The sequence below is a fragment of the Bombus pyrosoma genome, linkage group LG1 (assembly GCF_014825855.1).
Source record: "Bombus pyrosoma isolate SC7728 linkage group LG1, ASM1482585v1, whole genome shotgun sequence".
Classification (NCBI taxonomy): domain Eukaryota; kingdom Metazoa; phylum Arthropoda; class Insecta; order Hymenoptera; family Apidae; genus Bombus; species Bombus pyrosoma.
Window position 1 is genome coordinate 8,602,556 of NC_057770.1, and position 25,553 is coordinate 8,628,108.

Below are 25,553 nucleotides of genomic sequence, written 5' to 3' on the forward strand. Positions count from 1 at the left end.
ACCTGTGAGTGACGCGGTTAGAGGAGCCGCGGAACGTGCCGGTGTAGCATCGAGCTTCCAGCAAGCTGATCGTGAGGCGAAGACGAGATCGGTTCGTTTAGATGCCCGGCTTCTACGATGTGAAAAGTGGGGGTAAACCGATGGAAGGTGTTTAGTGGGGATAGTTGGTCGCTCGCGGGGAGTTATGAATGAGTCGTGGAGTCCTGACCCACGAGTGTCACGTGGTGGGAGAGGCGGTAGTGGTGAGCGTGAAGTAAAGGGGAGGGATGCGATCGGAGGCAGGAGGCGGTAGAGCGCGGAGGAGGCGGAGGAGCAAAAGGAAAAGAAGGCCGGGGGAAGAAAGAAGAATAGAAAAGAAGCAAGAAGTAATGAGAGAGGAGTGCGAGAGAGACGAGGGAGGGAGGGAGAGGAAAAGGAGAGAGAAAGAAACGAGAAAGCGAGTGATCAAGGAAGGGCAAGGATGATAGTGGGGGTACTTAGGATTGACCGAAAGCGGGGTGTGGGCCACGTGCTTCGGTGCCTTTATACAATCGTATATAGGCACCGGTCGACCGAGTGGCCACTACCATACACTGATAGTCATACACTCAGGCCGCACGAGATAAAAGAGGAAAAGAACGACGTCGCGTCGGTCGAGGAAGAAGAAGGAAAAGAGGAAAGAGAACGAAAGAGAATACAATAGATAGAGAAGGAACGGACAAGAGAAACGACCTACCGACAAGCAAGGCAGACAGACAGAAGTCCACCTTCCACTTCCATTCCCTTACGCAGGTTCACTCCTACTATAACGACGAACGAACAGCCTGCCTCTGCTCGCTCGCCTGCCTATAGCTGGCTTCTCCTTCTCTGTTTCTATACCTACCTACCTACCTACCTTCTCTGCGCCGTGGTTAACTCGGACAGAGGCGAGAGGTGATACACTCGATACAGTCAGCCAGACGAGGGCGACGAAGACCTCAGTCACCTCCTGACATTCGGTATGGTACGACCTTACCCCACTGGCGTGCAACTAAGAAGGTATCGCCAAAAAGAGGGTTAAGAACATCCAAGAAGATCTCCGAGACTCGAGATCAAACGAAGACAGCCGGTGAAAGGGATAATCACCCACGAACAAGAGGCAACTGGGAAAAACCGAGAATAGGGACGCTAAACGAAAGAAAAGAAAGCATCTCCACTGTTACCACCGCTACCGCACGGACCACCCTTAACGGTGTACCGAGCCGCTGATTCTTTTTCCTTTCCACGCGAACCTCCCCGCCACATTCTTAAGCACCTACCGCTCCCCTCCTCCTACCATCTTCTGAGACAGCTCTCGTAACCCCCTTCCCCCCTCGTATAAGAATCAGTGCATCGCGTGTGTCGGGACCAGTGCCAAACGGCTTGTGATTCTGTGCGGACAGTTTTTCAAGTGTGATCACACGTTCCACCCGATAACCCGAACCATCGGCAACTCTTATGATTTAGCCAAGAGCGTGGGCTAAATCAGGGTCCTGTCTTCTAACAATTCGTTATTTGCTTTCTTAACGATACCGCATCGTAGAAAACAGACGCTATCTATTATAATAACAGTGCATTCTCCATGCGACTCGTATCTGTCAACTACGTAAATACACGCTCGATGACAGGGTACCACTGACCCGCGCCTTCACGCAGCCAGTACGGTATACATCGGTGCTGCGACACGCGAGGATAGATACGTCTCGCTTGCTCCTTGGCTGCCACGCGCCACCGCGAGTGCCTGCGTGCGACGAGAGTGATCAAGTGCTATGCGAATATGACAGTTGAGGAGGATACGACGATCGCTTACGATCGACAAATGACAATGGAGGCCATTCTAGTTCGTGACCAAAGGACCACATCGCACAGAGTTCTTGACCATCGTACCTCGTCCAACGGTCTAAACAACACTACTGCATCCAACAACATGACAACGTCCACTAAATGGTACAAACCTATTTTGGATAAGAATCCATGTTATGCAGCGGATGTCGCTCTGAGAATAAAAAGAAACGATCAAAAGAAGAGACACTTATCGTGTGATTCGTGCCCTGTACCTGCTTTTTACGACGATCGGGGGATACGATCGAGATACAACTCATCCGTCACTGCGACCACGTGGCTGAGTAAGTCCAACTACTTACTACTGAACACGATGATGTTTCGATACCAACGATTGCCAAGAAACTGTGCGCGGTAACTGTTCTTTCTCTATGTTTTTCTTTCTTCTCTGCATAATTGACAACTCGATATGTTATATTGGTCTAAAAATTTATCGAAACTAACGTATTTGTCTCGCCAAACTGCAACTTTAACGAGTAATGTTTTTTTTACAAGCACGATTTTTTTCTATTTTATTCACGCGCAATGTTTAAGGCGATCCGTTGGGACAGATGGCAATTTTTGGTCCTGAATAATTTTTGTAGAACGATTTGACATTGACGAAAATCCCGAGCCTACGTTTCATTTCATGGCAGGGAAGCAAAAGAAGAATTTTCACCAGATATTCGTAACTAACTCGTCAAGAAATGTCTCACTGCGATATTTCAAATCATATTTCAAAATTTGTGGTCAGGGTCAAAGAGCGAATATCAAGCAACTAGTCAAGAAACTCTACATTATGCTCTAGACTAAACTATTCTTTCTTTTTTCTTATTTTGATCGAATGTTTGTTGTCAAAGTAAAGATTACGTCCTCTTTCCAGCTGCAACGTGTACTCTAAATCTGTACACTTTGAGATATTCTCCGTTCATTTCTACAACTAATTTACATATTTCTTACATTAATAACTCTAACAGCTCGTATAGCGGTCGTCGTCCTTAACAGATAAATCAGTTTACTCATCATACGTGTAATTGATACGATATTTTTAACTTTTCTTTCGCTCTTTATCTCAAGAATAACACTAGAAACTCTATCCTTTGATATTTATTGAAACAAATCGGTTAATTGCTTTATGAAGTGAATCAGCTAATAACTGACTACTAGTGGACTTATGAGCCTAGTATCGACTGAATTTACATATATTTTTTTATCTTTCATCTACTGAATTGCACGTCGTAGACACTAGTCAACGTACAACAAATAACAGTTGGTAAAAAAACATGTATTGTTATATAGGTGTCATTTATTAACGCTCTATGTCTCTGTCCGTTCAATGTGCAATGTACATCAACACACCTGACGCTGACTCACGTAAAATCAATACTTTCTTACGTAATGATCGTTCAGCATCTTTCCCGGGGTCTGAAATCTTCTTCGTTCATTCGACGCTTTTACTTTTGTCCATTCAACGCTAACAGGACGCGTTCACCATGATAAAACGAACACAAACGTACCTTGTTCTTACTATTTCCGATATTCTCCAAGCTGACTGTTGCAGGAGATTCTGTTCGTACAGAATCACCTGTTGCAATGTGCTTCGACTCGACATTAACGACAGTTAATGTGATATCGATACGCGTCACAGAATTCGACTTTTGAGATGCATCATAAAAGTGGAAGATAATACACGCGTTCTGAAACTTTAACGTAACAGTTACCACGTAAACGTGATCATATAATGTTTTCTTCTTTTCTTGATCCTTTGTCCCTACTGACATTCTCTCTCGCGGTTTGGCGTCACTATTGAACAAGTCGATGAACGCATTAGTCATTCTCCTTGTAACGGTCCTTTATCGATTCTTCTTTGCTCGTTGTTTCCTTCGAAATTCATCCGATTGCATATATCGATTGTATTCTTTTCCATTTACAACTGTTCTGTAACGATAAATTACGTAGAATGGAGCGCGATATAACTGAGCACGATGACAAATTTGATGCGAAATCGGTGAGAAATGTGACATCGATTCGAAGAGCGACGTACGCGCCCGACACACCCACCTGTTGAACACTCGCGAGTCTACGGAGAGTCCTGACTGATGCCGCGCGCCGGTTCGTAAAATTTTCATGCGTCATGTTGCTGCCGTGTTCCGTGCAACAGTTCCCTAAAGCTATACGAAATTGAATAATACGCCATTCTGTGCGCAGTTCCACTCGTTAACCGGTATATTTTTTGAGCACAGGTATTATTACACGAGAAATGACGAATTTAACGAAACTGACTAAATGGAAAAATCCTTGTCGATAGTATATATATTACGGTAGAACCTCGATTATCGAAAGGCTGATTAATCTAAATCGTTAGTTAACAGAAAACTTGAGAATTATAAGGAAAACGGGAAAATTACAATACAAACGGAAAGAAATTGTTACACTTCCATTTTCAAGCTTTTATTCCTGTTCATAGCAATAATCGAATCGTTTAGAAATCAGCCTGATTAACTCCATAAATCGAGAAGTAGAGGAAAGTTTTGCAAAGATTATTTTTCGTTCATTTTGGAATTTATTTAATCGTGTATTTGCATAATGAAACAATGAAATTTATTCTCAAACTCTCGTAAGAAGTTACATTCGATTATCCGAGCAACGTCTATTACGTATATCAGTTTGGAGAAGCAAGATTTTACCGCATTTGATAATATTCCTGAAACGAATACCTATCATACCAAGACTAAAGACAGAACGATTTCTTTCTACGTAAAGAGTTCATTTGAAAAAACGTAGAGACATTTTCAATGTACGAGTTACTTCTTCTTCGTCGACTAGAAGGTTACGTTTGACTAAAATAAGAGCTGAAGGTATTCAGCGTGTATGGAACAAGATTCTATTGATCAGGACCAAGTGATCAGGCCTGATTTTGAAATTTGTTCGGTGTCAAAGTATGTTGAAGTGATAAATGGCAAACAAGGAACAAGAATAGTCGGAAAAGGGCGTGTAATAAATCGGCGAACGTATAGGTACACTTGGCGCGCATCGCGACCTACCGCAACGCGCTTCGGTCCGGGCACGAACACGATCAGGTTGATAAGGGGGTGGCGGGACGGGCGTAATGGGGTATAATTGTCGCGAGCAATGCGAGGACAGTGCGTCATTACCGCATTTTTCACCATCTTCTTGCCGGCCAACAGCAGAGATGCGCTTGCACCGGTGTCCACCGGCTTTGCGCGCCTTACTTTTTTCCACGCAACCGCGGGTTCTCAGGAATTTCGTTGGAACGCCGTCGCCGAGCGTCGTCGTTGAGGTAGGTCCTAGCTGTACCGTCTACATCGTCCAGGCCACACGGGGCGAAAGTACAAAAGATGCGCGAACGTCGACCGTTAGATGACCGCCTACCGAATATCCGCGGTAAATCGCGCGATTCGATGAAGAACACTAGACCGGTTCATTCGTCATTCGTCTAGAAGCTCGTTTAAAAGCTTCATTTAACTCATTAAGAAGCAAGTAGTGAAATAATATGTAAAAGTTACGTAAATGCAACGTTATCAAAAAAAAACGTAAATGAAGTAAATTAGTGTCTCGTTAATTTACAAAAGCCGTATTAGGATTATGAACTCAAGTCCGTCATACTAATCGAGCGTACAAAACGAATTTCTATAATTTGAAATAAAGATTTTGTCATATTGTTATAAGATACTTTGATATTTTCATTAAATTTCATTAAATTGTAGGATCTGGATGAAGGAAGAAATAGCAACAAAAAAGATATCGATCAAATTATTGAAATTCCTTCTTATAATTGCTATGTGAATTTAATAACGTAAATTGATCTTAAAAAATTACAAAGGAAATTATTCATTATGAAATGTTAACATGCACCAATTTTTGGTTGCCTACATAAGAAATAAATAATATTTATCTCCGAGATAGCCGAGATATGTACATTGTACATACTGAGTTTGTGAACGAAGCATATCGGATGATGCATTCCAGCTGACAAGGTTGCACGTTACGAGCCACAGGTGGCTCTTTGAGTTTCTTACGGCTTAAGAATGCGATCTTGCTCGAAACAGCACATATCATCGTAATTCCCTTTCCGGACAAATTTGGCCGGCACGGAGGACATATCGTATGGCAATTAACTTTCAGCGGTGTAAAAACGCGGTGCAATTAAAGAAACTGGAGAAAGTACACGATGCGTATACGAGCGACAAGTAAGGAAATATAATCGTAGACGCTGAGATCATTTACCTCGACGATGGGAACTTTTGTACGGTAAAAATACTTGCCGCATTATTCAACAGACTCTTTTTCCAAAGTATGTACACATTTCTTTGGGCATGTTTTAACTGAAAATTGTAGACTCGACGATATCGTTTCCACGCTGCTGCAAAGATCCTAATTGCGCCGTTTAACCGTCTTAATCGCTGTTCTGCTGACTTGACTGTTTCGAGGCTGTTTTGCCGTTGAAATTCACCGAAACGCGTAAAAACATTCGCGCGTGGCGTTTTCCGCCGTATTGCATTCGTATAACGGCGTAATTCAAAATACGTCGCAATTCAAAATACATCGTAATGCAGAAAGAAATTGTCTGAAAAATATGCGCGTGTGTTTATCATCGAATTCGGTGCAACTGCACGTATAAACAAATTCACGTGATTTCCATCGAAACTTGCTACAGTCTGCGAATACGTGATTTGTGACCTATGTATCTATCTTCCAGGGAATTCCAATCCAATCTGTCCGATTAGAGTTAACACGTGTGTCTTCTAGTTTATTGTCACACGTATCTGTTCATCGAATTATCGAGAATGAGTCCGTCGTTGTTCACGTGAATCGAGGCTTTTAACATCCGAAAGGAGATTCGAGGATTATGTTAGGTATGTAGTAGGAAGAAAGGATATCACCGTTAGACACGGTGCACACGACGACACGGATTTCATGGTTACTTCAGGGCGCAAACTTCCCCGCGGCAAATTACTCTCTCACTAAGACGCGAAACGCACTTAAGAGCCGCTTATTAATATGCGTTAAGTGTCCGAGGTGTCTCCCTGCCCTCCTCCTCGTTCCCTCCTTTTCGCTGTATCCTTCTTTCTCTTTCTTCGTCCGCTTATTTTTCTCCTTGCGACTCGAGAACGCGTCCGTCATGCGCGTTGCATCACGCGTAGCTGCACATTAAAATTAAATTCGTTAGCGCCCGTACGATCGCACAACATACCTACATTTTCTAGTCCTTGATACGACCGTTACACACCGGCCGATAGTTTTTCCAATTCATTCGCGGCTAGACTTTAGTGTATTCGCGAATATCGCCGCGAATGAGAAGTAATCGCATCGGTGATGCGTCGAAATCGTGCTAATTGGCTGGTAACGAGCGAGCGACAAATTGAAACTGCAAATGATAGAACGTCGAGCGAAACGGTTGAACTTGACAAACGACAAAAATCCTCTGCGTTGATATTCTCGGCGATCTATCATAATATTTGATCGGTGTATTTTAATGTATCACGGTTGACCGGACTTTGATACTTCGTTGGCAAATAACGCTGTTTAGACAGATCGACGGCGTTTATACGCGGATATCGGAACGATTCTAGCGTTACAAATCAAATATAAAGGTATTCGCTTGAAGCGTGCATACTCGTCAGCGTCGGGAAAGAAAGACGACGATATTTAAACGAAGGAAGAGAACTCGTACGCGGTAGACTGCGGTGGTTATACATCCTCCGAATGCGTACGCGACTGCTGATGGTTTGTCGTCGTAGCGGTGCACGTGATCCCAGGCCCCTCATCAAGGGTCGTAACTCGTGAAATAATGCGACGACGAATTCGCGTGGATGTAATTCGACGAGCGGTGATCCCGAAACTGCCGGATGATCATAAGACGGCCTCGATCGAAATCTACCATTTAGGCGCTTACTATCGACGAAGACAGCATCGAAGGGTGGGGGGAAGGTAGAAGAAACAAGCCGGAAGCTCCAGGATGATTTCTCTCGAGGGCATCCTCCCCAAGAGTCTCACGTCAAATCGTTGATTACTACCAACCAGTGAGCTGGTTCTTATCTTCTTAATACATGGACAATTCCGTTAATAACGTACCGCGGCAGTTATCCATGAATTGGAAATAAGAGCAATGGAACTGAAATAAGCCACCGATACCAACGAAATTAACCCAACTGCTTTTTCGACGTTTTCATTCTATTCGATTCTGATGTACTTCGTGTCACGATATATATACATATATACGAAGACGTATAGAAATCTGAACATTTAACTTGCTACTAGGTAATCCTTTAAACCAACTCTAAGACCACAGTTGGACGATTACTTTCTTTACCGATCAAAATATATCGCTGAAAAGCGACCGATAAAATAGTTATTTCATAGAAATCTCGTATCACGTTGATCATGTAATCATTTCGTTGTTCAATTTCACTTTCAGGGTTAGGTAGTCTTTTGCTGGCCCTGCTCGTGGTCTCGGTGCACAGCGCTCCGACGATGACCCTCGAGGGTAGACGACATAACTCTCCCCCGAAATGGGTGAATCCTTGTGGCCTCGCTGCCGAAGATTTTACCGGTGATTTGGACGTGGTGCAGCTTACAGACTCGCAGCTTCTGCAACAAGTTGTCCTTCAAGCGAAAACAGCACTGATGCACGCGGAACTTTTTCGTGATGATTACGTGAGTACAGATTGCACGTTCATCTTCCTCTTTTCTCTTTCGTTTAGCGCGCGCGCGCGCGTGTATACTCGTCGTCGTTCCCCTCGGAGAAACATTTTCGAAATGCCACGAATATTTTTCGGGATATCTTCGGTGCGATCCAACTCGCGCGCGGTATCGCCGATCAGAGACGAAGATTAAGTTCATCAATGGTTCAATAATTACTGACGTGACTTCTGGTGAGGATCGGACGGGGAAAGGGGACATCGAGCGGAAGGCAGTTATGGCAGTACTTCCGGTCGTACGGACGTTGATCGTAGAGTCGCACAGACCTTCGAAAGAGATCTCGGACTTACGAATCGTCTTTTGTAGCCGCTCGAGAATATGCTTTCGAATTCGATATTACGCCGCTTTGTTTTCCTTCATAAATATCTTATACTAGTGAATTTTAGCATTATAAAATGTCTATCGTCTGAGGAAAAGCAAATACATTAAACCATATAATACATATACGGAGAAAATGAAAGTGGAGCGTGCCATAGGTGTAAATGAAAACGAAATCTTAGAAATAACTCGAGGATAATTTATTTTCTAATATTCTATAAACTGTTTCATCGTTAACGATCTATTTTCACTGCTTGGAGAATATTATTCTCGAATTTGTTCAAGAATTATATTCTTCTAGCATGATTCTTTGCTATCTTAGTTATTATCTATATTTGTCGATTACGTTTTCCTTATTCTTAATTCATCGACTTGAAAGCAGATGAAAAGTAATTACTAAATATATAAACGATGCTCGTTTGGCAAAGTGGAAAAGCAAATTCTCTCTTATTTTAATCTTGCAACTATCTGATAAACGATTTCGATGAAATATGTAATTCTTTTCGCCTGTTCGCTTGCTTATATTCTCACCAAATTTTAATCACCAAGTCGTTATTTTAAAAAATAGCCTGCTCTTGTTACGTAATTAGATACGGTGACAGTCGTCGATTCCGCCCTGTATTCGAACATTCGAACATTGGTTTTCTTGCAGGATGGATTGGAAAGTGGTCAGGATAAAATTGCCCCGTTTCTCTTATTGCCAGTATTACGCGTAATTTTTATTACTCGTAATTGCACATTGGAAATACAGAGTTATAATCGCCGGAAATAAAATTGTTCGAACGGGAGAAAAACTGTTCGATTTCAGTCGCATATCCGATATAACGATCATTGTCGCTGTTTGTCACGGTATTGTGTACCGGCAGGTAGCTCTCGGCCACGTTTTTTTGCGAATATCATCAAACATGTAAGCGATCTTTGGGGGGAAAAAAATAGATTCGTGCGACCGCGCACGGAGATCCTTCGTTTCGAAAGAATCTTCCCAGCCCGATCGTGCCTTATTATCTCTAACCAAGGACAATAAATCACGGACCGGGTTCGGCCTCTCGTTGCTCAAGGTTTCTCTTCTGAAACGATCCGAAAGAAGAGACGTGGAAACCGCAGGATCGAAGGTACGGTTACACACGCGAAACTTTACTCTCGTTTTTTAGGATAGATTAAGCTCGTCCCCCTAGTTATACATTGTGCACACGTGTCGACACGATTCCGGGTCTCTATAACTGCGCGTCCTTACGCGCCCGCCAAATTCTTAGACTCACCTGACTCATCCTTGACCATTCTACATGCGCTTCCTGTTTCTTCGTATCATACACTAAGCGACTGTGGCGTGAATTAAAATATCGATTATATCGCGTACTCAAACTGTTACTTCTAATAGATACTTGGCAAGATTGTTAGTACGTCGAACGAAATGATAATCACTGGTAAGTCACTGGCAGCAAAACTATAAATCTATAATGGAATGCGAGTTTTATAATACAGCTGGAGGAACATTCAACGCGCGATTGGCACCGAATGTCCATTACTAAACGACGAAAGGTCCGATTCCTATGCTTATGCCGCTAATATTTGCCTACGCGAGGCGAGTGTACGACCGCGAGAATTAGCATTCATCGCGTGCGACCATAAAGGGTATTTGTGTGTCTCTTCGTACGTATAGGGCTCGTTCCGCCCTGTGGCTCCACCAAAGTCACCGTTACATCATCGTTCCGCGATACTCGATACCGATGTTTTCTAAGTCAGCGCATAATCCGATATCGTTTGGTTCGCTAACGATCTTTCTCTTTCTCCTTCTTCTCCTCCTCCCCCTCCTTCGTTCCCTGTCTTATTCTGGCCCTTCTTGGGAAAACGAACGGCTTTGAACAGCAGGTTGTGCCATTTAGGAAGAAACGTGTTCTACCAAGACAGAATTATCTTCGTTCTCCTCGACATTTATCCAACTTTCTCAGAGCCAATCGAAGCTTCGGCAGGAGGCCTCTAAGGACGCTCGTGCTGATACCGATTCTAGGCGACGTACTGTCTGGTGGTCCAGTGACGTCACCGTCCACCTCGTTATCGTTTAGACGTCGACAGACACTCTGTAGAGCGTAGGGAAAAGGTAGATTAGCAAGGGATACCGAGAAGCAAGGAAGTTCGTGAGACTGATCGCTCTTGCATGCACGTGGCGTGTTTTGCGATACAGTTTCGATCCGCGAATCCTTTGTGCGCGAACCTTCCTACGTATTTGTATCAGATATTTTAATCGACATAAGTGACTTTCGTTAAAATTTATCACGCTTGAAAATATTAGAAATAGTCGCGTATCAGGTTTAGGTGAACCGCTGGCTATTAAGTAGTAGGAGACTTCTTGGTATTCGATTGCACGCATCCAACTGTTTGTATTTTTAATTATTTCATCACAAGTCGTTTTAATTATTATTATATTATTTTATCATAAGTAATTTCATCATAATTATTTCGATTTTTATCGCATCGAATATCTATTAATGGAAGAAATTAACAAGCGAAAAACCATGCTTTCGGGTAAACATAGATTTGTGTGACACGTCCTTGTAAGACGTTCGTGAGCAAGTATGGGTGATTACATATCCGATATTCTGTTCTTCGTAGATAGGAAGTCCGACGTCTACGAGTCGCGTATATGCGCGTCGGTACGTGAAGGAATCGGATAAAATATCGGAAGCGGAGGATTCCAATAAATCAGAATCGGAAGCTGCCCCTCCCCGCCAAGGATGGGGCATCTATACACCACACCGGCACTCTGCCTGCATACTAAAGCGCAGACCGGATATACAACCCGCCAGTGCATTTACTCACCTCGATACATTCAGTACGCACTACGACACGTATTTTCTGCTACTCGGTTGGCTGGATGTCGATCCGTACGGTTTCATTTAATGCTGACATATTTTTCAAATATGTAGGTAGAGAATCGTTTTACCTACAAAATATTACTACGGGTATCATACTTTGAGTGTTTTTTTTATTATCTTTGTACGTTCATATGTCCCATAAATGCATAAAGATCCGTAGCCTAATAATTATCGATTCGAACGTAACCAATACGAACTCCGCCAGGAATACGAATTCTTTCCGTCGTTCTCGACATAATTATAATTTTATCTAAGGTTAAAAAATGTCTTCAGTTTGAACAAAATACGAAACAAGTCTTATTGGTATGCGCGAATTAAACGTTTTCCTGAAACATTAAAGATACTTCCCGTTTGCTAAAACGAGAGCGAGATTGGAATATCAAAATTCGCGAGGATCGTAGACAGATTGAAAAAAGTAGACTTAGAACTTCCAAGAGAATTTATTCGATTCATCAGTTCGTCTTACGAGTCCTTTTCACAGAAAATTCCTAAAAATTCCTAGATTTAGAAATATTCTGAAAGGAAAGTAGAATTAATCGAGCGGGAAAGTTTGAAATTGAAAAGATTTTCATTCGCGTGAAGCATTCCCTTTGTGTCTCGTAGAGTCGCGAGCACAGAGCGAGCCATTCGATCGGTTCGAGGCCGTCGCACCGAAATTTTATAACTTCTAATAAGCGGTGGAGCGGTGAAGCCGCGCTAGAAGAAAGACTGAGAGGCTAATTGATTTTGACGGGTCCTCGGGAGTACCACAGAGACCATACCTACTCTCGCCAGCCTACTTCCTGTCAGTTTTCAGCCCGGTTTTACGATTATTCGTGCCTCGGTGTGGCCGAGGAGACTTTTACGAGGCACAAAAGACCCGCGTCTCAGATTTGCTCGCCGCCAGTGGTTGTTAGCGACAATTCCTTTCATTCTTCGTCGTTTCTTCTCCCTTTCCTATTCGTTCGCTCGCTAAAACCATTTCGTGGCCGCCTTCCAACAAGCAACAATACGAGAAACCCACGCATTTCACCTGACCTGCGGATATTCGCGATCCGTTCGGTTTCGAAATCGATAAAGCACCACCTTTTTTTTTTATAACTTCTTTAGTTCCTGTGGCTCGCAGCTGTGTATACCGTTGATTATACGTATTTCGACACAGTCGAATTATCGCAAATTTATAAAATATCGAACGAAACTCTTTAGTCCAATTTTGGCCTCTGATCTTATCTCAAATAATCATATACAGTTAGTAGATATTAATAATAAAAATAATAGTTAACATCAATTAGTATAGAGAAAGGATTAATAATTTAAAATGGCTGTTCACTGTTTAGACCTTAAAGCGATTGAAATACGTATCACTAGCGACAGTCTGAAAAGTTTCTATAAATTTCATGAAGCATCACCTCTATTCGTTGCAGATAATCACGGGATTAGACCGATACAGGTATATATTTCGGCTTTTGGTTTTCAATTTGCCAGAGCGTTTAATTCTCAATTAAGCAGAGACACTTTGTTCGATCACAATCATGAAGATATAATAAAAATGACGGACCCGTGGTTAACTAACGAGCATCGGAAGAAGTAAGCCATAAAACGTGCCGATGGAATTCCAGTAAATCATTTGAACACTTTAATTCGGGATGAAGCGGAAAGGTTGTAAGATCGATTCAGAAACGAACTTGTAAGAATACATTTTAACGTGTATTTATTATACCGTTCGTTATACGCGGGAACCGTTCGCGTAAAATAATCATAAAATTATTTAATTACCCATTTCGGTGCCTGTTCATGAAGCCCCTCCGCGTATTGAAGGGTTCCCTGGACAGTCAATGTTATACACGCTTGGTGATAATAATAGTTCGTGACGCAATCAATGACCGCTCGGTTTTAATCATCGTGTTTAATGTTTCCGATACAAAGTCTCTATTTTGAAGGGTATCTGTGTCCTTTCGAAGGGTTTCGTAATGATTTGGGCGTGGAAAAGGATCGATTACCGATCGAAGAGAACGACTAGCTTTAAATACGACAGGCTCACACTGTTGCGTGAGAATTCGACTCACCGAGTGGTTCGTTTCATCTTTCGATTTTCTGCCGTTTTCTATTCCTGCTTTTGTCTTTCCGCGATACACTTCAAATTTAAATTTTAGGTACAGTGGCTCGCCAACATCTTCTATGAATGTATTAGGTATATGTGTTATATACGAAACATTTTGAAATTTCATTAGCGTGTTACAGCCTTAATAAAATTTCAAAATATTTGGTCATTGGTCAAATACTGTCATGAATCACTGTACGTTTCAAGATATTTGGAGGGTCGCAATCGTAGTGGTGTAAGTCAGTGCTCTGCTACTTTTCATCGGATAGTGTTTATTATTCTAAAAATTCATTACAGTTTCTCGAGTCACGAGAAAGTATCTTGGCGAAGAACGAAATTACAACTTAATTGTCTTTAAGTTTAATTTTAACAGTCGATGAGGAAATTTAAATTCCCAAAATGTTGACTTATACTACTAGGATTTTCAGCTCGACATTTCTTTCAATCCATATATTTTTCAAACTCTGCAAATTGCGAAAATAGAAATGCATTTCGACTTACTTCTTATTACTTTTTATTGGCTGATTAACCTCCTATTTACTAACTGATGCTTCGTTTTATTAATAAACAATTTATCGAAATTATTCCTGGCAGCCGCATAGTTCTCAGGTTGCCGCATAGTTCTCTAGTTGTTTGCTTGTCAAAGTATTATCGCAGTCTGCAGCTCGTGAGAGTAGTATCGCATGATGATTATTTCCATTCCTGGGCCAGATAAGAGCCTGGATAACTACGTTATCTTTGTGCGGGCCAGCTGGTCCGAGATGCGAGGTCGAAGACACATTCGATGATACAATAAGTGCTTATTTCAGCTTGAGACAGATCGATTTTTTTTAAGTCTATTTAAAATAGTAGTTTCAACGTGAAAGCATTTATAGTGTAATCACTAAGTGATTCAATCGTCGGGTTTGATTATTTACCGTGGTACAATGGCATGCCAAAGAGGAAACTCTCAATGAAGCCATTACGAGATTACCATATTTACAATTTACGTTTCACTAGGTTTCAAGATTATAGAAATAAAATACGAGGGCAACGAATGAAAAACACGATATATGTAAGTCGTATTTCCTGTTATTTACAGAAGAGAAATATTAACATTCAATAACAGCATATAATTAATGAAATATCTCTACATAGATTAGAAGCATTTTTCAAATCTGCCTCCGCGTAGCGTCTCGTCTTGCAAAATTCGAGTGAATCGATACAAACATCGATATCCAGTTGCCTATATGAACGTCAATGGTGTTACATCGATCAAAATATCGGGTTACTTTTCTATCGCAGTTTCGACTTCCTTTGGCTAAAGTCAACTTCCTTGCACAATCGCGGCTGGGTCATCGAACGAGTCCTACAATCCTTGGCCATTGAATTAGGATCACACCTGCACATATTTCACCTTTCTGATTACGATACCGATCACTAATAATTAGACACGATAACAGAGTATATTCATCTGCTATGAATTTTCTCAACAATCTAATATAATATGTATATATATATAATACCCGAGTGATTAACAAACGTTATTATTAGCCACTCGTTTACGTATCCAAATTTTACCCAAGAACTGAACAACTAGAAGATGTTAAAAGTTCCGGGCGATTCTAATTCCGAGTAATTGACCGATAACCGTACTGTACCATGGAACGAGACTTTTCGCGCGAAATGAGGCGTTTGGACGCGTGCCGATGCGACCTTGCGATCGCGTTAGACCCTTTTATATTGAGTACGCGGCGCTTAAAGTTTCGCGGAACGTAGGCTGTAATGGAGCATCCCGAAGTCGTGACACGATACGCGCGAGGGCTTCTCCCTTCCTTTCAGCTCGTTACTCGACTCTGTAAGTACATACTGGTTCGCATGGTTCGTGATTCATAACGTTCAGACCGATGGAACCTGTACTTGGGTAACGCAATTAGCGGGACTAGCCTGGCGCCTGAGCTTCCAAGTAATTTCTTGGTAACGATCTAGCTTTTACACAAGCTGAGCCACCTTGGTATTCCCAAAAAATGAACGACGTAGCTCGAGGCGGGCGCGTGCACCGTTCGCATGGGGACTCGCGATGCGCTTACTCATCCGTCAGCATGGCTTGTCCACGTTCCCATCGTACCAGGAACGAGGGATATCGAGAGAGGTTGTGCTCGTGAACGAGGCGCTGCTCCCTGTTTAATCGGTGACTAAACTCGCTAACCTGTTATTGAACCATACTGCTCCCATAATGAAGGTGCAGTGCGAAAATTTTGCATATATATGAACCAGTTTGGATACGACGCGATCGCGTTAACTTTCACAATAAAGACATTTGGTGTTTCATGGCCGATCATTGGTACCTTTGACGCACGAATATAGGGTATTTGCACGTCGCATAACAGTTAACACGAAGAAAAATGTACGTTCTTCGTTAAGGACTTTGTTGCTCTGTGTACGATCTTTCATCGTCGATGCTGCATTCTCCGCTCTTTTTGTGTGTTTTCCTTTTTCCTAATCGATAAATTATCGACTTTGAATATAAACGAGTAATAACGTCTATGCAAGTTAAGTTTGATGTCATTCGTCACGTGTTGTTTCATGAGGAAAACATATAATGTTCAGCTAATATGCGTAATTTTTTTTTGAAAGGTACAAAAAGGCATCAAAACAACGCAGCTGAAGTAGTTACGATCTAGTAAATCTAGTACGACGACTTTGTAAGTAGAATAAATACTGTCGGACACGATTTATTATGGAAGAGTAGATTTGAACATCTTTTAAGCTTTTTTTCTTTTTTACTTTTTATACGTTTTCTACCGGGGGAAAGACGACGGTGAAATTTAATTATTAGTTATTACATGGGTTGTGGTTGAACATTCTGAAGAGAATTTGATTTATTTTTATATAACGAACCATCATCTGCTCTCTGATTGTACGATATTTTCAACCACATTTCGATGTATAATGTCTTTTTGTAATTTGAAAATTATTTTAAAATATGTGTCTTTTCTAAACGAACATCATTTTAATCACACGTACAATTTTTTTCGTGATTTTACAGGCTAGACGAACGTTCAACATCGATTTCGCCGATCTACACTCATCGTTTAAAAACAGTCATTACGATTGGCTTCCCGGGCAACAGCAAATTCCCAAGCAACTAGGAGAACAGCTGACGCAAGAATTTCTAGACAAATTAGAAGTATGTATACATAGCAGTTTCTTCTTTTTTCCTCCTTGTTTACTCCTTTTTTTTTTACTAACAGAATGCGAGTAGCAGAAATAAAGACAGTAATTAACGAAATGTTTAATTTCGAGTGACTTGTTATTTAACATTCAATTAATCAAGTCACCATGCTCTAACGATCTGGTACTAGATTTACAATTATCGTCTTTGTGAAATTGGTTCTGCTAATGTATTCTATGCTAATATAATCTCCTAGCTTTATACATTATTTTTCATTTACACGTGTTAAGTAGAAAAATTACATATTTTAATAATCAAATCTGATATAGTTGTGTAACTATCAAGTACTGTTAGACATTATGGAATTTTGTCATAGATTGAGTAGCAAAACTGACGTAATTAAGTATAGAATTTAAGCAAATTTTCGTAAAAGCGTTGAGAGTAAAAGTGAACTGAAGCACATTTTTCTCTGAATATGAGCTTACAGTAACGATTTATTCCAATAAACTGTATTAATTATATACAGTGGAGGAATTAATTTGTCTTCCAAATAAACTCTAGATAATATAACAAAGTCTCTGACTTCGAACAAAGAACATACTTTTATGTTCACCTTTAATAGCTGGTTGCAAAGTTCGTTGAATATTAAGATTCTTGCTGCTCTCTTGAATCAATTCAATTGCAAATTATTTTTCAGAGATGCACTTAAATTAAAATATGATCTCTTGTTTTCACAGCTTGATACGGCCTTGATCGATACGTATGAATATATGCAAAAGTTTGCAGTGGGTCTAGAACAGGTAGTTTGGGATCAAGAAGATCTAAACCTTCAGTTTAGCAAGCAATTTAAGGCCACCGAAACTGCACTGCGAACGGTGAGTGTACATTTACGTTGAAACACTTTGTCTTGAAGAACACTAGTCTAAATTATGATATCTTATTTCCCGTTCCCTTTATTTTTTCCGATAAAAAATACAAGTTACTGAACAGCTTTCACAATGGTACCATCTCACTGAATGCTATTAGCCTGAATCACGTTACCTTCTATTGTCGCAAACGCGATAAAAAAGATACTTTGCTTTTACGAGTTTGACGCAAAACTTACGCGACTAAACACTCGAACCTCGTGAAAAAGTTTATAGCTCTATCGTTCGTTCGACCAATCTGGACCGCTGCTCTGTCCAGTCAACTTCCACTCGATTTCTCTGATTTCTTATTATCGGTTCTTTTTCCAGCCATTTAACATTGAGAGAACAAAGCATTATATACCTCGGATATTTTTTGATACATTTGTTACATTATACAGCACAGATTATGAATTATTACGTATTCATACTAATGAAAAATATTACACACTACGATTCTTTAAACACTTGTTCAATCCATTATTGGTCTGATACGAGTCAAGTCGCCAACATGTAAAATATATGTTTTATTTTTCCTACAAAAATTACCGCACTTCTTGCTGACTGTCTTTGCTACTCTTACAACGCAAAACCATTTGTTAGCCAAGCTTTTTACCAGTAATGAATTTATTACTCACTTATCAGAGATCTAAGCTATATCGCTATAACATTACTTGCATTCCATATTTCAATGTTTTTATGCTCGTTCGAATCGAAAGATCAATTCCACTGAATTTATATGGAATACGTTCACTAGATTGGTAAACATCTTATCTATTCATCTACAAATCTAAGGAGATGTTCCGTTAATAGTCTGTGTATATTTGTCTCGCTTACGGAAAGTTTAAGTATACAGAAATATATAGAACGTATGCACTATACAAAAATGTGCGAAATATTTAAAGTATTGGTAAAGTATTCTCTGATTGTTCTTACAAAAGCATAAATCATTTTGGGCATCCGCGCTCCAATTAACATTTGTGTCCTACGCATAAAAAGCACTTCGATGTTCATCAGAACGAACCATAACATTAGGAAATATACATTTGCAGGTGCTGTGCGAGCTGCAAGTGGCATTGGTGGAGCGACAGCTATCTCCACGGCCAGACGTGTCACGCGACATCATGAAGTCGGATATTCGTAGCTTGGCATCTTCAGAGACGTACCGCAGGTTACGCGACTGGGTAATCTTTCGGGACTACATGAACGGGCTGGAATACGTGGTGCAAGTGTTCGAACACTTACTCCGCGGTCTGCAGTCCTGAGGATGGCAAGGCGGAAGCCGAAGAAGGGCTACCAGGCGACGACTCGCCCATCTCAGGAAACCGGAACAGTTCAACCTGGATGGCCAACTTTCGTCATGAGGTTGGAGAAGAAAGTGGGTAACGGGGGAAGAACCTAGGCATGCTCTGCCAAGCAAGCCCAGGTGCTACCTACCCTTCTCGGTTCCAGTGAGATGTGTCTCCATGGCGACGATCGGCCTATCCGTCGGCCACAGATCAGCTGGTGATGCTGCATCACAGTGAAACCGACAGATATACCGTATCGTCGGAACGCGAAAGTGTGCGTGTGTATCTGTATCAAGTTGACTAGTATGACTTTGAAACAGAGAATCGACGAAAATCGTTCACGAATCTCGTCAATAACATACACCGCCCGTCGTTGATGCTCACCGAGATTCCACAGTGAGACAACCAAGGAGATAGTGTGAACAACAAGAAACAGAGAGTCGTACGATGAGCAGCCCATTGGCTTTCGCCGCCGTAGTTCACGAACGTGTGTGAATATTACTCGATTTCGTACGCGCTTACACCTAGTACGCGTCATATATATCACGCGTGAAAATCCATGTCCAAAGTATAATTATTATATAGAAGAGGATCGCTGAAGATGACAGACACCAATCCCGTGCAACATCTTACCGTTCCTTGAGATTTCCATCATCGAGCAAAGCGTTGTACTCTTAAGTTTCTTCTGATTTATCAGTTCTTTCACGTTTGGTATCGCTGCTCTGACATTGTGCTCTTAAATTACTCGTGTGCATCGATCGATTTTTAGAAAATCACTCATAACGTTTAGCATTTTATCGGCTTAATGATTCAGTCTAATATTTTATACCGTTAGACGTAAATTTCTTTCTTTTTATTTAACAGAACGGTATCTGATTTTACTCGGCTAATTTTACTCACATTTTACTCCATGGTATGTCACTTTTAATCGGCGTGGATTTAAAATATAAAGGTTTATACAATCATCGATGATCATTCTGTCCATTTGGACAATGTATCAATATGTTTTCTCTTTCGAATAATTCTCCTTTAAAAACGGAGTTGTTCGAAAGTTTCAAAGCAGCGGCACCAACAAATATTTCACTGTCATTTTCATTCAGGGATTCATTGAGGGAAAAGAAACGAACAAGGCGTGAAAGAAGTTGAGCCGACAGGGAGAGAGGAAAGGATTCAGAGGGAATCCGTCTAAACGAGCTTGTGCACCACAACGGTATTATATCATAAGTATACAAGAAAATACAGTATTCGCGCTTTAACTTAGATTATGCGTGTCGTGCGAGAAGGAAGTAAGAGAAATTTCTGCGTATGTGCTATGCCGCGTGATATCACGCGCGAACCCTGAAAAAAGGTACAGCACGGCGTCGATTAAATCATCGACGACGAAAGAAAACAAATCTCTCGACGAGCCATCCGCGCCCACTCTTAATCCTACATGATAATTTATTGACTAACTGTAATATTATTATATTCGTATTTATTCAGATTATTTATTTTATTTTTGTAAAGATTTTACATGTCTGATTAACTGTATTTAAAGTGTCTAGTTGAGCTTAAAATTACCTAGAGTATAGGAAAGATACAGAAGGATATATATTATTATTATTAATTATTATTATTAATATTATTAGTAGAATTTTAATAGTATCATTAGGGGAAGAAGGAAACGCATCGACGCGGCCGACGCCATTTTACGTTACGCGCCGCGCTGCTGCTGCAACTCCCTTCGCTCGACGTACCTTTCAACGGTATGAACATTTAAAATTTCATAACGATACATACGATCCGCAACGTCCGTTCCTCCCGCTCTTTTTATCCGTTGTGATGTTTTATTTTCAACGATTGATACTAAATCAATTTTATCCGGTATTGGTTCAATGGGTGGGCTTTTACGACAAAATTTCTTTTCCTTCTTTATTCTTTTTTCCTTATTTCTCTTTTCTCTTTTCTTTTTTGTTTTTTATATATATATACATATATATAGTGCCTGACACTTCGATTTTTGATCTAGCGATATCAGAGACTGTTGTAGGCTGAACAAAACGTAATCTTCGATGACTCGAAAGTATTATAATTTTATCAGTAATTCAACTGCATTTTATCTTCTGTACTAGGATTTTAATCTCTTGTAAAATTCGTTTATTTTTACTACCATCGATTTTTACTGAAACTTTACCATTTCACTTTCTCTTTTTATTCCATACACTTTCCTGTCTAGAAGAAAGCGTCGCGTAAGCTATCACTTCGACATTTGCTCGAAGACGGTCGACTTCACAGACTTTTCGTACTTACAATCCGAAGCTTGGATACGGGTAAGCGCGTTCCGTTCCGTAAAAGAAAGGACCGCTTACTTTCATATTTAATTTTCATGTCATTGGCGGCCTATAAGCTTACCATAGATAGTTAGTATAAAGCGTGCAGGAAGTTCACGATTGGTCGCACTGTTCGTGTAATTTTGTAAAGTGTACGCGGATGCACTTTATACGAGACGCACTTTCAATCCGATATTATCGTATCTGTGATATGCATCGTCGAAAGTCGCTCACACGACTAATTATTATCATCGTCGAATTGTACTAACTGATTTTTTCGAGTTCTGATTCCGTCGAAGGGGAGGGAAAGGAAGAAAGATAAATGGAGGGTGTATCGAAAGAAGGCGCTTATGCGTGCTGATATAAAACAACATGAGAGAGGGAGAGAAAGGCCGATGTGTGTGGCAATGTCGATCTCACGAATCGATCTCGAATGCGCATTTCATTTTATCACTGCTATTTTATATATTTTTTATTTAGTATATCGTCACTTATTCTTTGACGGTATCGATCATTTTTTTTTTTAGCTTCTTTTTCATTTTCTTCTTTTTTTTTCTCTCTCTCTTTTACATAAGGAAGACTGCCATTTTAGTTAGAATCGTTCCAATCATCGTAGGATACGAATCTATTTAAAAATCGGACGCGTTTGACATTCGAGAAGAAAAGAGGTCGCAGATTTGTAAACGCTAGGAAGGACTTCGGCAATTGCACGTATTGATCAGAAAGCAGCAGCGCAGCCTGTTCGAGCGTCGATTAGCAAAATAATCCTACCGATTGCCGATATGGATTCTGTCTTTTTATTTCTCTTTGAATTGAAATTCGATCAACTCTTTATTCGAATTTAATATCGCGTCGAATCACCGTTCGCACGCTATTTCTTTGGCAAATTTTTTCCGTCTTTTGTCATTAGACGCGGTGTATTTATGTAAAGATACGTGTAACGTGTCTGTTAAAAAAAAGGAAGAAAAAGAAAGCTCATTTTTCCTATGGAATTGAATTGGATGAAACGATCGTTGATTCAAACGATTGAAAGAATATTAGAGTAGGTTCCGGTGATGCGTTTCACGGGCACATTTTACGTGATCGATACGGGCGATATAAAATTTTGCGTAAAATAATTATTGATCGCTTGGTATATGTTGTACATAAACAGATTTGATGATATAGAAGCTGCAAAGTATAATTATATATGTGAATATGTAATATGTACACGAGCCCCTACCCTAGAACGTCCGCTCTGTTGTATCATATTAAACCAAAGACAGTTCAACATGGTATATCTTGCGTTTCATTTCACTTTGGCGATACTTTCCAATCCTGTTGCGCATTTTCCTTCGTTTGAGAGATAAATTAGAAAGTATGATAAGATGTTTTATTTTTTAAGTGTTCAGTGTATCCAAATATCGAATATTTTATTATAATGCATGGTAATTTATTGGCGCGAACTCCAGTATTCTTGACAGTATTTTTATTATATTTATCAGGTGGAAAATAAAAGTTTTAATTTATATTTTCATTGATTACTTTTAATATTTATCGAAGAAAACAGAAACACGAAATCAATTAAATTGCTATTAAACGATATAAAAGTACAGTTATTGGCAGTTAGCGGCTTTCGATAAAACATCAACTCTCTCTTTTCAAATTTTCTTTTATTCTCTGTACATTATATATTTTATTAAAATATTATACCTACATATGTAATAAATATACAATGTCTATCTTTTTCTATAAAGTGACATTTCTTCACAATAATTCGGTGTAATCGATATAGAAATAACACAGATGTATTGTCAGGGCGTTATTACACGAAATACAAAAATACAATGATTGCGATGCATTCCATAAAACTTCTATTCAATAACCGAGCGCGTCCATCGGACAAAGTTACTTTCCGAAACATTTTGAATAACAATCAAGAAGTAAATGAAACCAGTGATAGCAGTAATGAAGAGGTATCACTTCGTTCCGTGGTATTTACAGCACCGGAAAAAGGCTTCTTAAAAGGTTGCAGGCTTAAAAGGAATGTGACATAAAAGAACTAAGGACAGAGGTGAAAAGAATGATAAGTCACATTTTGTCGTCAACCAGTTCCACGTTAAAGCTAGATATCTTTTCGTTTGACTTTGAAACTTCCTGAATATTTAAGAAATATAAATGACATTGTTTAATTACGTCAAACTAGCATCAACGACAAAGTAACGTTATTCGTTTCTTACAAAAGATCGTGAACCTATCACCCATTTCCAAAAAGCTGACACCTTTGAATCTAATCAGGTTTTTCCCTTCCTCGACTATTTCGTATCGAAATACTTCTTTTTTAGTCGAACGACACAAAATTCAGAGTTAACAAAAACGGAGTTTTAGATTTTAAACTTCCACGACGATTAAACGAAGGAAGTCGGTACGTTTCGCTTTGTTCCAACGTTTCGTGAACATTCCGATTCCCTTCTTCTTCAGGAAAGATCCGAGACAAGATTGAAAGCTGAAGAACCACACGTGGTACGTGATCCAATCGTCGTGAAAACTCACGTTCTGAAACTACAAATATCAAGAATGAAATTATCATATTTCTGGCGCGGTTTCCTGTAAAGTTGTAAGTTGTTCTTCGGTTTCGATTTTCTTGTCATAGCGGTGCGTATCGATCGTCGCTCGATCCCGTTGCTGAATTTGCTAGTCGAGCAAGAACGACTGGTCGTTTCCCATGATCAATGGCCGAGTCGTTGTGCGTTCGGTGCTGTCTACGTCTTCGATGTTTGAGAGGAAACGCGTAAGTACATGATCATCGTCCCGGCCACGGCTCTGTCCCAAGCCGCCGTGTTTACCCATGCTGTTAGCTCGTTGTCATCGCTCTCCCAACTTACCTTCTCATAAGGATTTCCACTTCACTCGTGCTGACCGTCTGTTTGACGATCTCTGCCCGCCTTCCCTTCTATATCCTCGCCCAGGTGGTTTCCCGAGCGCCGCCAAGGTGTCAATGTTTTGCCTAGCCATTAAGATCGTTAGTCCTCCTTCCTGTATCGTTGCGTATATTTGGTTGGAGAACGATCCTGACGATCGAATTTTATCATGATCACGCTTCGAGCAAACTAGCTTGTTCAGCATTAGTCGAATACAAACTTTGCAAGTAATTATGAAACACTTGGTGCCTGGGATTATGGTAATTGTAGAATTTCGCAACTTGTACCAGTTTTGATTACTTCACTGCAGTCTTTTTTAAAAGGCTTTACGTCTATCATCTCTGTTAAGCGTAAGAGAAAGACGAGAAGCACGAAAAACGATATAAGTTTCATTGTTTTATAAAGAAAGTGTTTACAAAGTTTTCTTCTTTCGTCAAAGGACATAAAACTATCTTATTTTCTCAATTCGCTCGGTGTTCTAAATTTAGCGAAGAAGTCAGATGGAGTTGGATTTCGGTAAATAACTATTTCCATCGCTTAGAGAATTGTTGGCCCAGATCTAACTCAAGCTTTTTAACAAATTTCCAACGTTGTATCGCTTAAACTGAAATGACGCGGAAAGTAAAAGGAATAAGAGAAATTACGGTATTGAACTCATCTCGACCGCAGACGATTACTAATAATCTTTTCGCTCTTTTATTCCCAACACGTTTAATAATAAGAAGACGTATACCGAAAACAGGCGCGAAAATGTGAAAAGAAGAGTAAAGTAGAAAAGTGAAATCGCGCGGTGATTCAGAGGAGCCGAGCGTGTTTTGAAATATTGTCAGAGAAGATATAAATATTCATACGGCCCGTTACAAAGAGATGATCGGAAAGCAGACAAGTATTTAAAGGTGGTTAACAAGGCGGCAGCGAACAGTGGAATCCGAAAGGTCCGGCGCATACATACCGGTGGACCCAATGGCAGAGGGCCGAAAAGGATGATTCGCCGGTGTCTTCGCTGATGATGCAGGTAGGGATCGACGATCGGATCTCATGCGGCGAGGTATGAATGAGTCGTGAGAAGAGGCCAAAAAAATCGGTCGGTACCATGAATGGCTGGGAAAACTGCGACGTTCCCGCCGAGAATCCTACTCTCTCTCTCGCTCTCTTTCTTCATCTTCCATTTCCTTGCGGCTGTT

At 40.4% G+C, this 25,553-nt stretch overlaps 1 protein-coding gene across 1 annotated transcript; it reads left to right on the top strand.

Moving 5' to 3' along the window:
• Positions 1–426: 426 nt before the first annotated feature.
• Positions 427–22,746, top strand: LOC122567126. Its single transcript, XM_043725356.1, has 5 exons — positions 427–2,123; positions 8,258–8,496; positions 16,841–16,981; positions 17,704–17,841; positions 18,924–22,746. Exons 1-5 carry the CDS (start codon positions 1,775–1,777, stop codon positions 19,134–19,136), a joined length of 1,080 nt encoding a protein of 359 aa, XP_043581291.1. The 5' UTR covers positions 427–1,774; the 3' UTR covers positions 19,137–22,746.
• Positions 22,747–25,553: the final 2,807 nt, after the last annotated feature.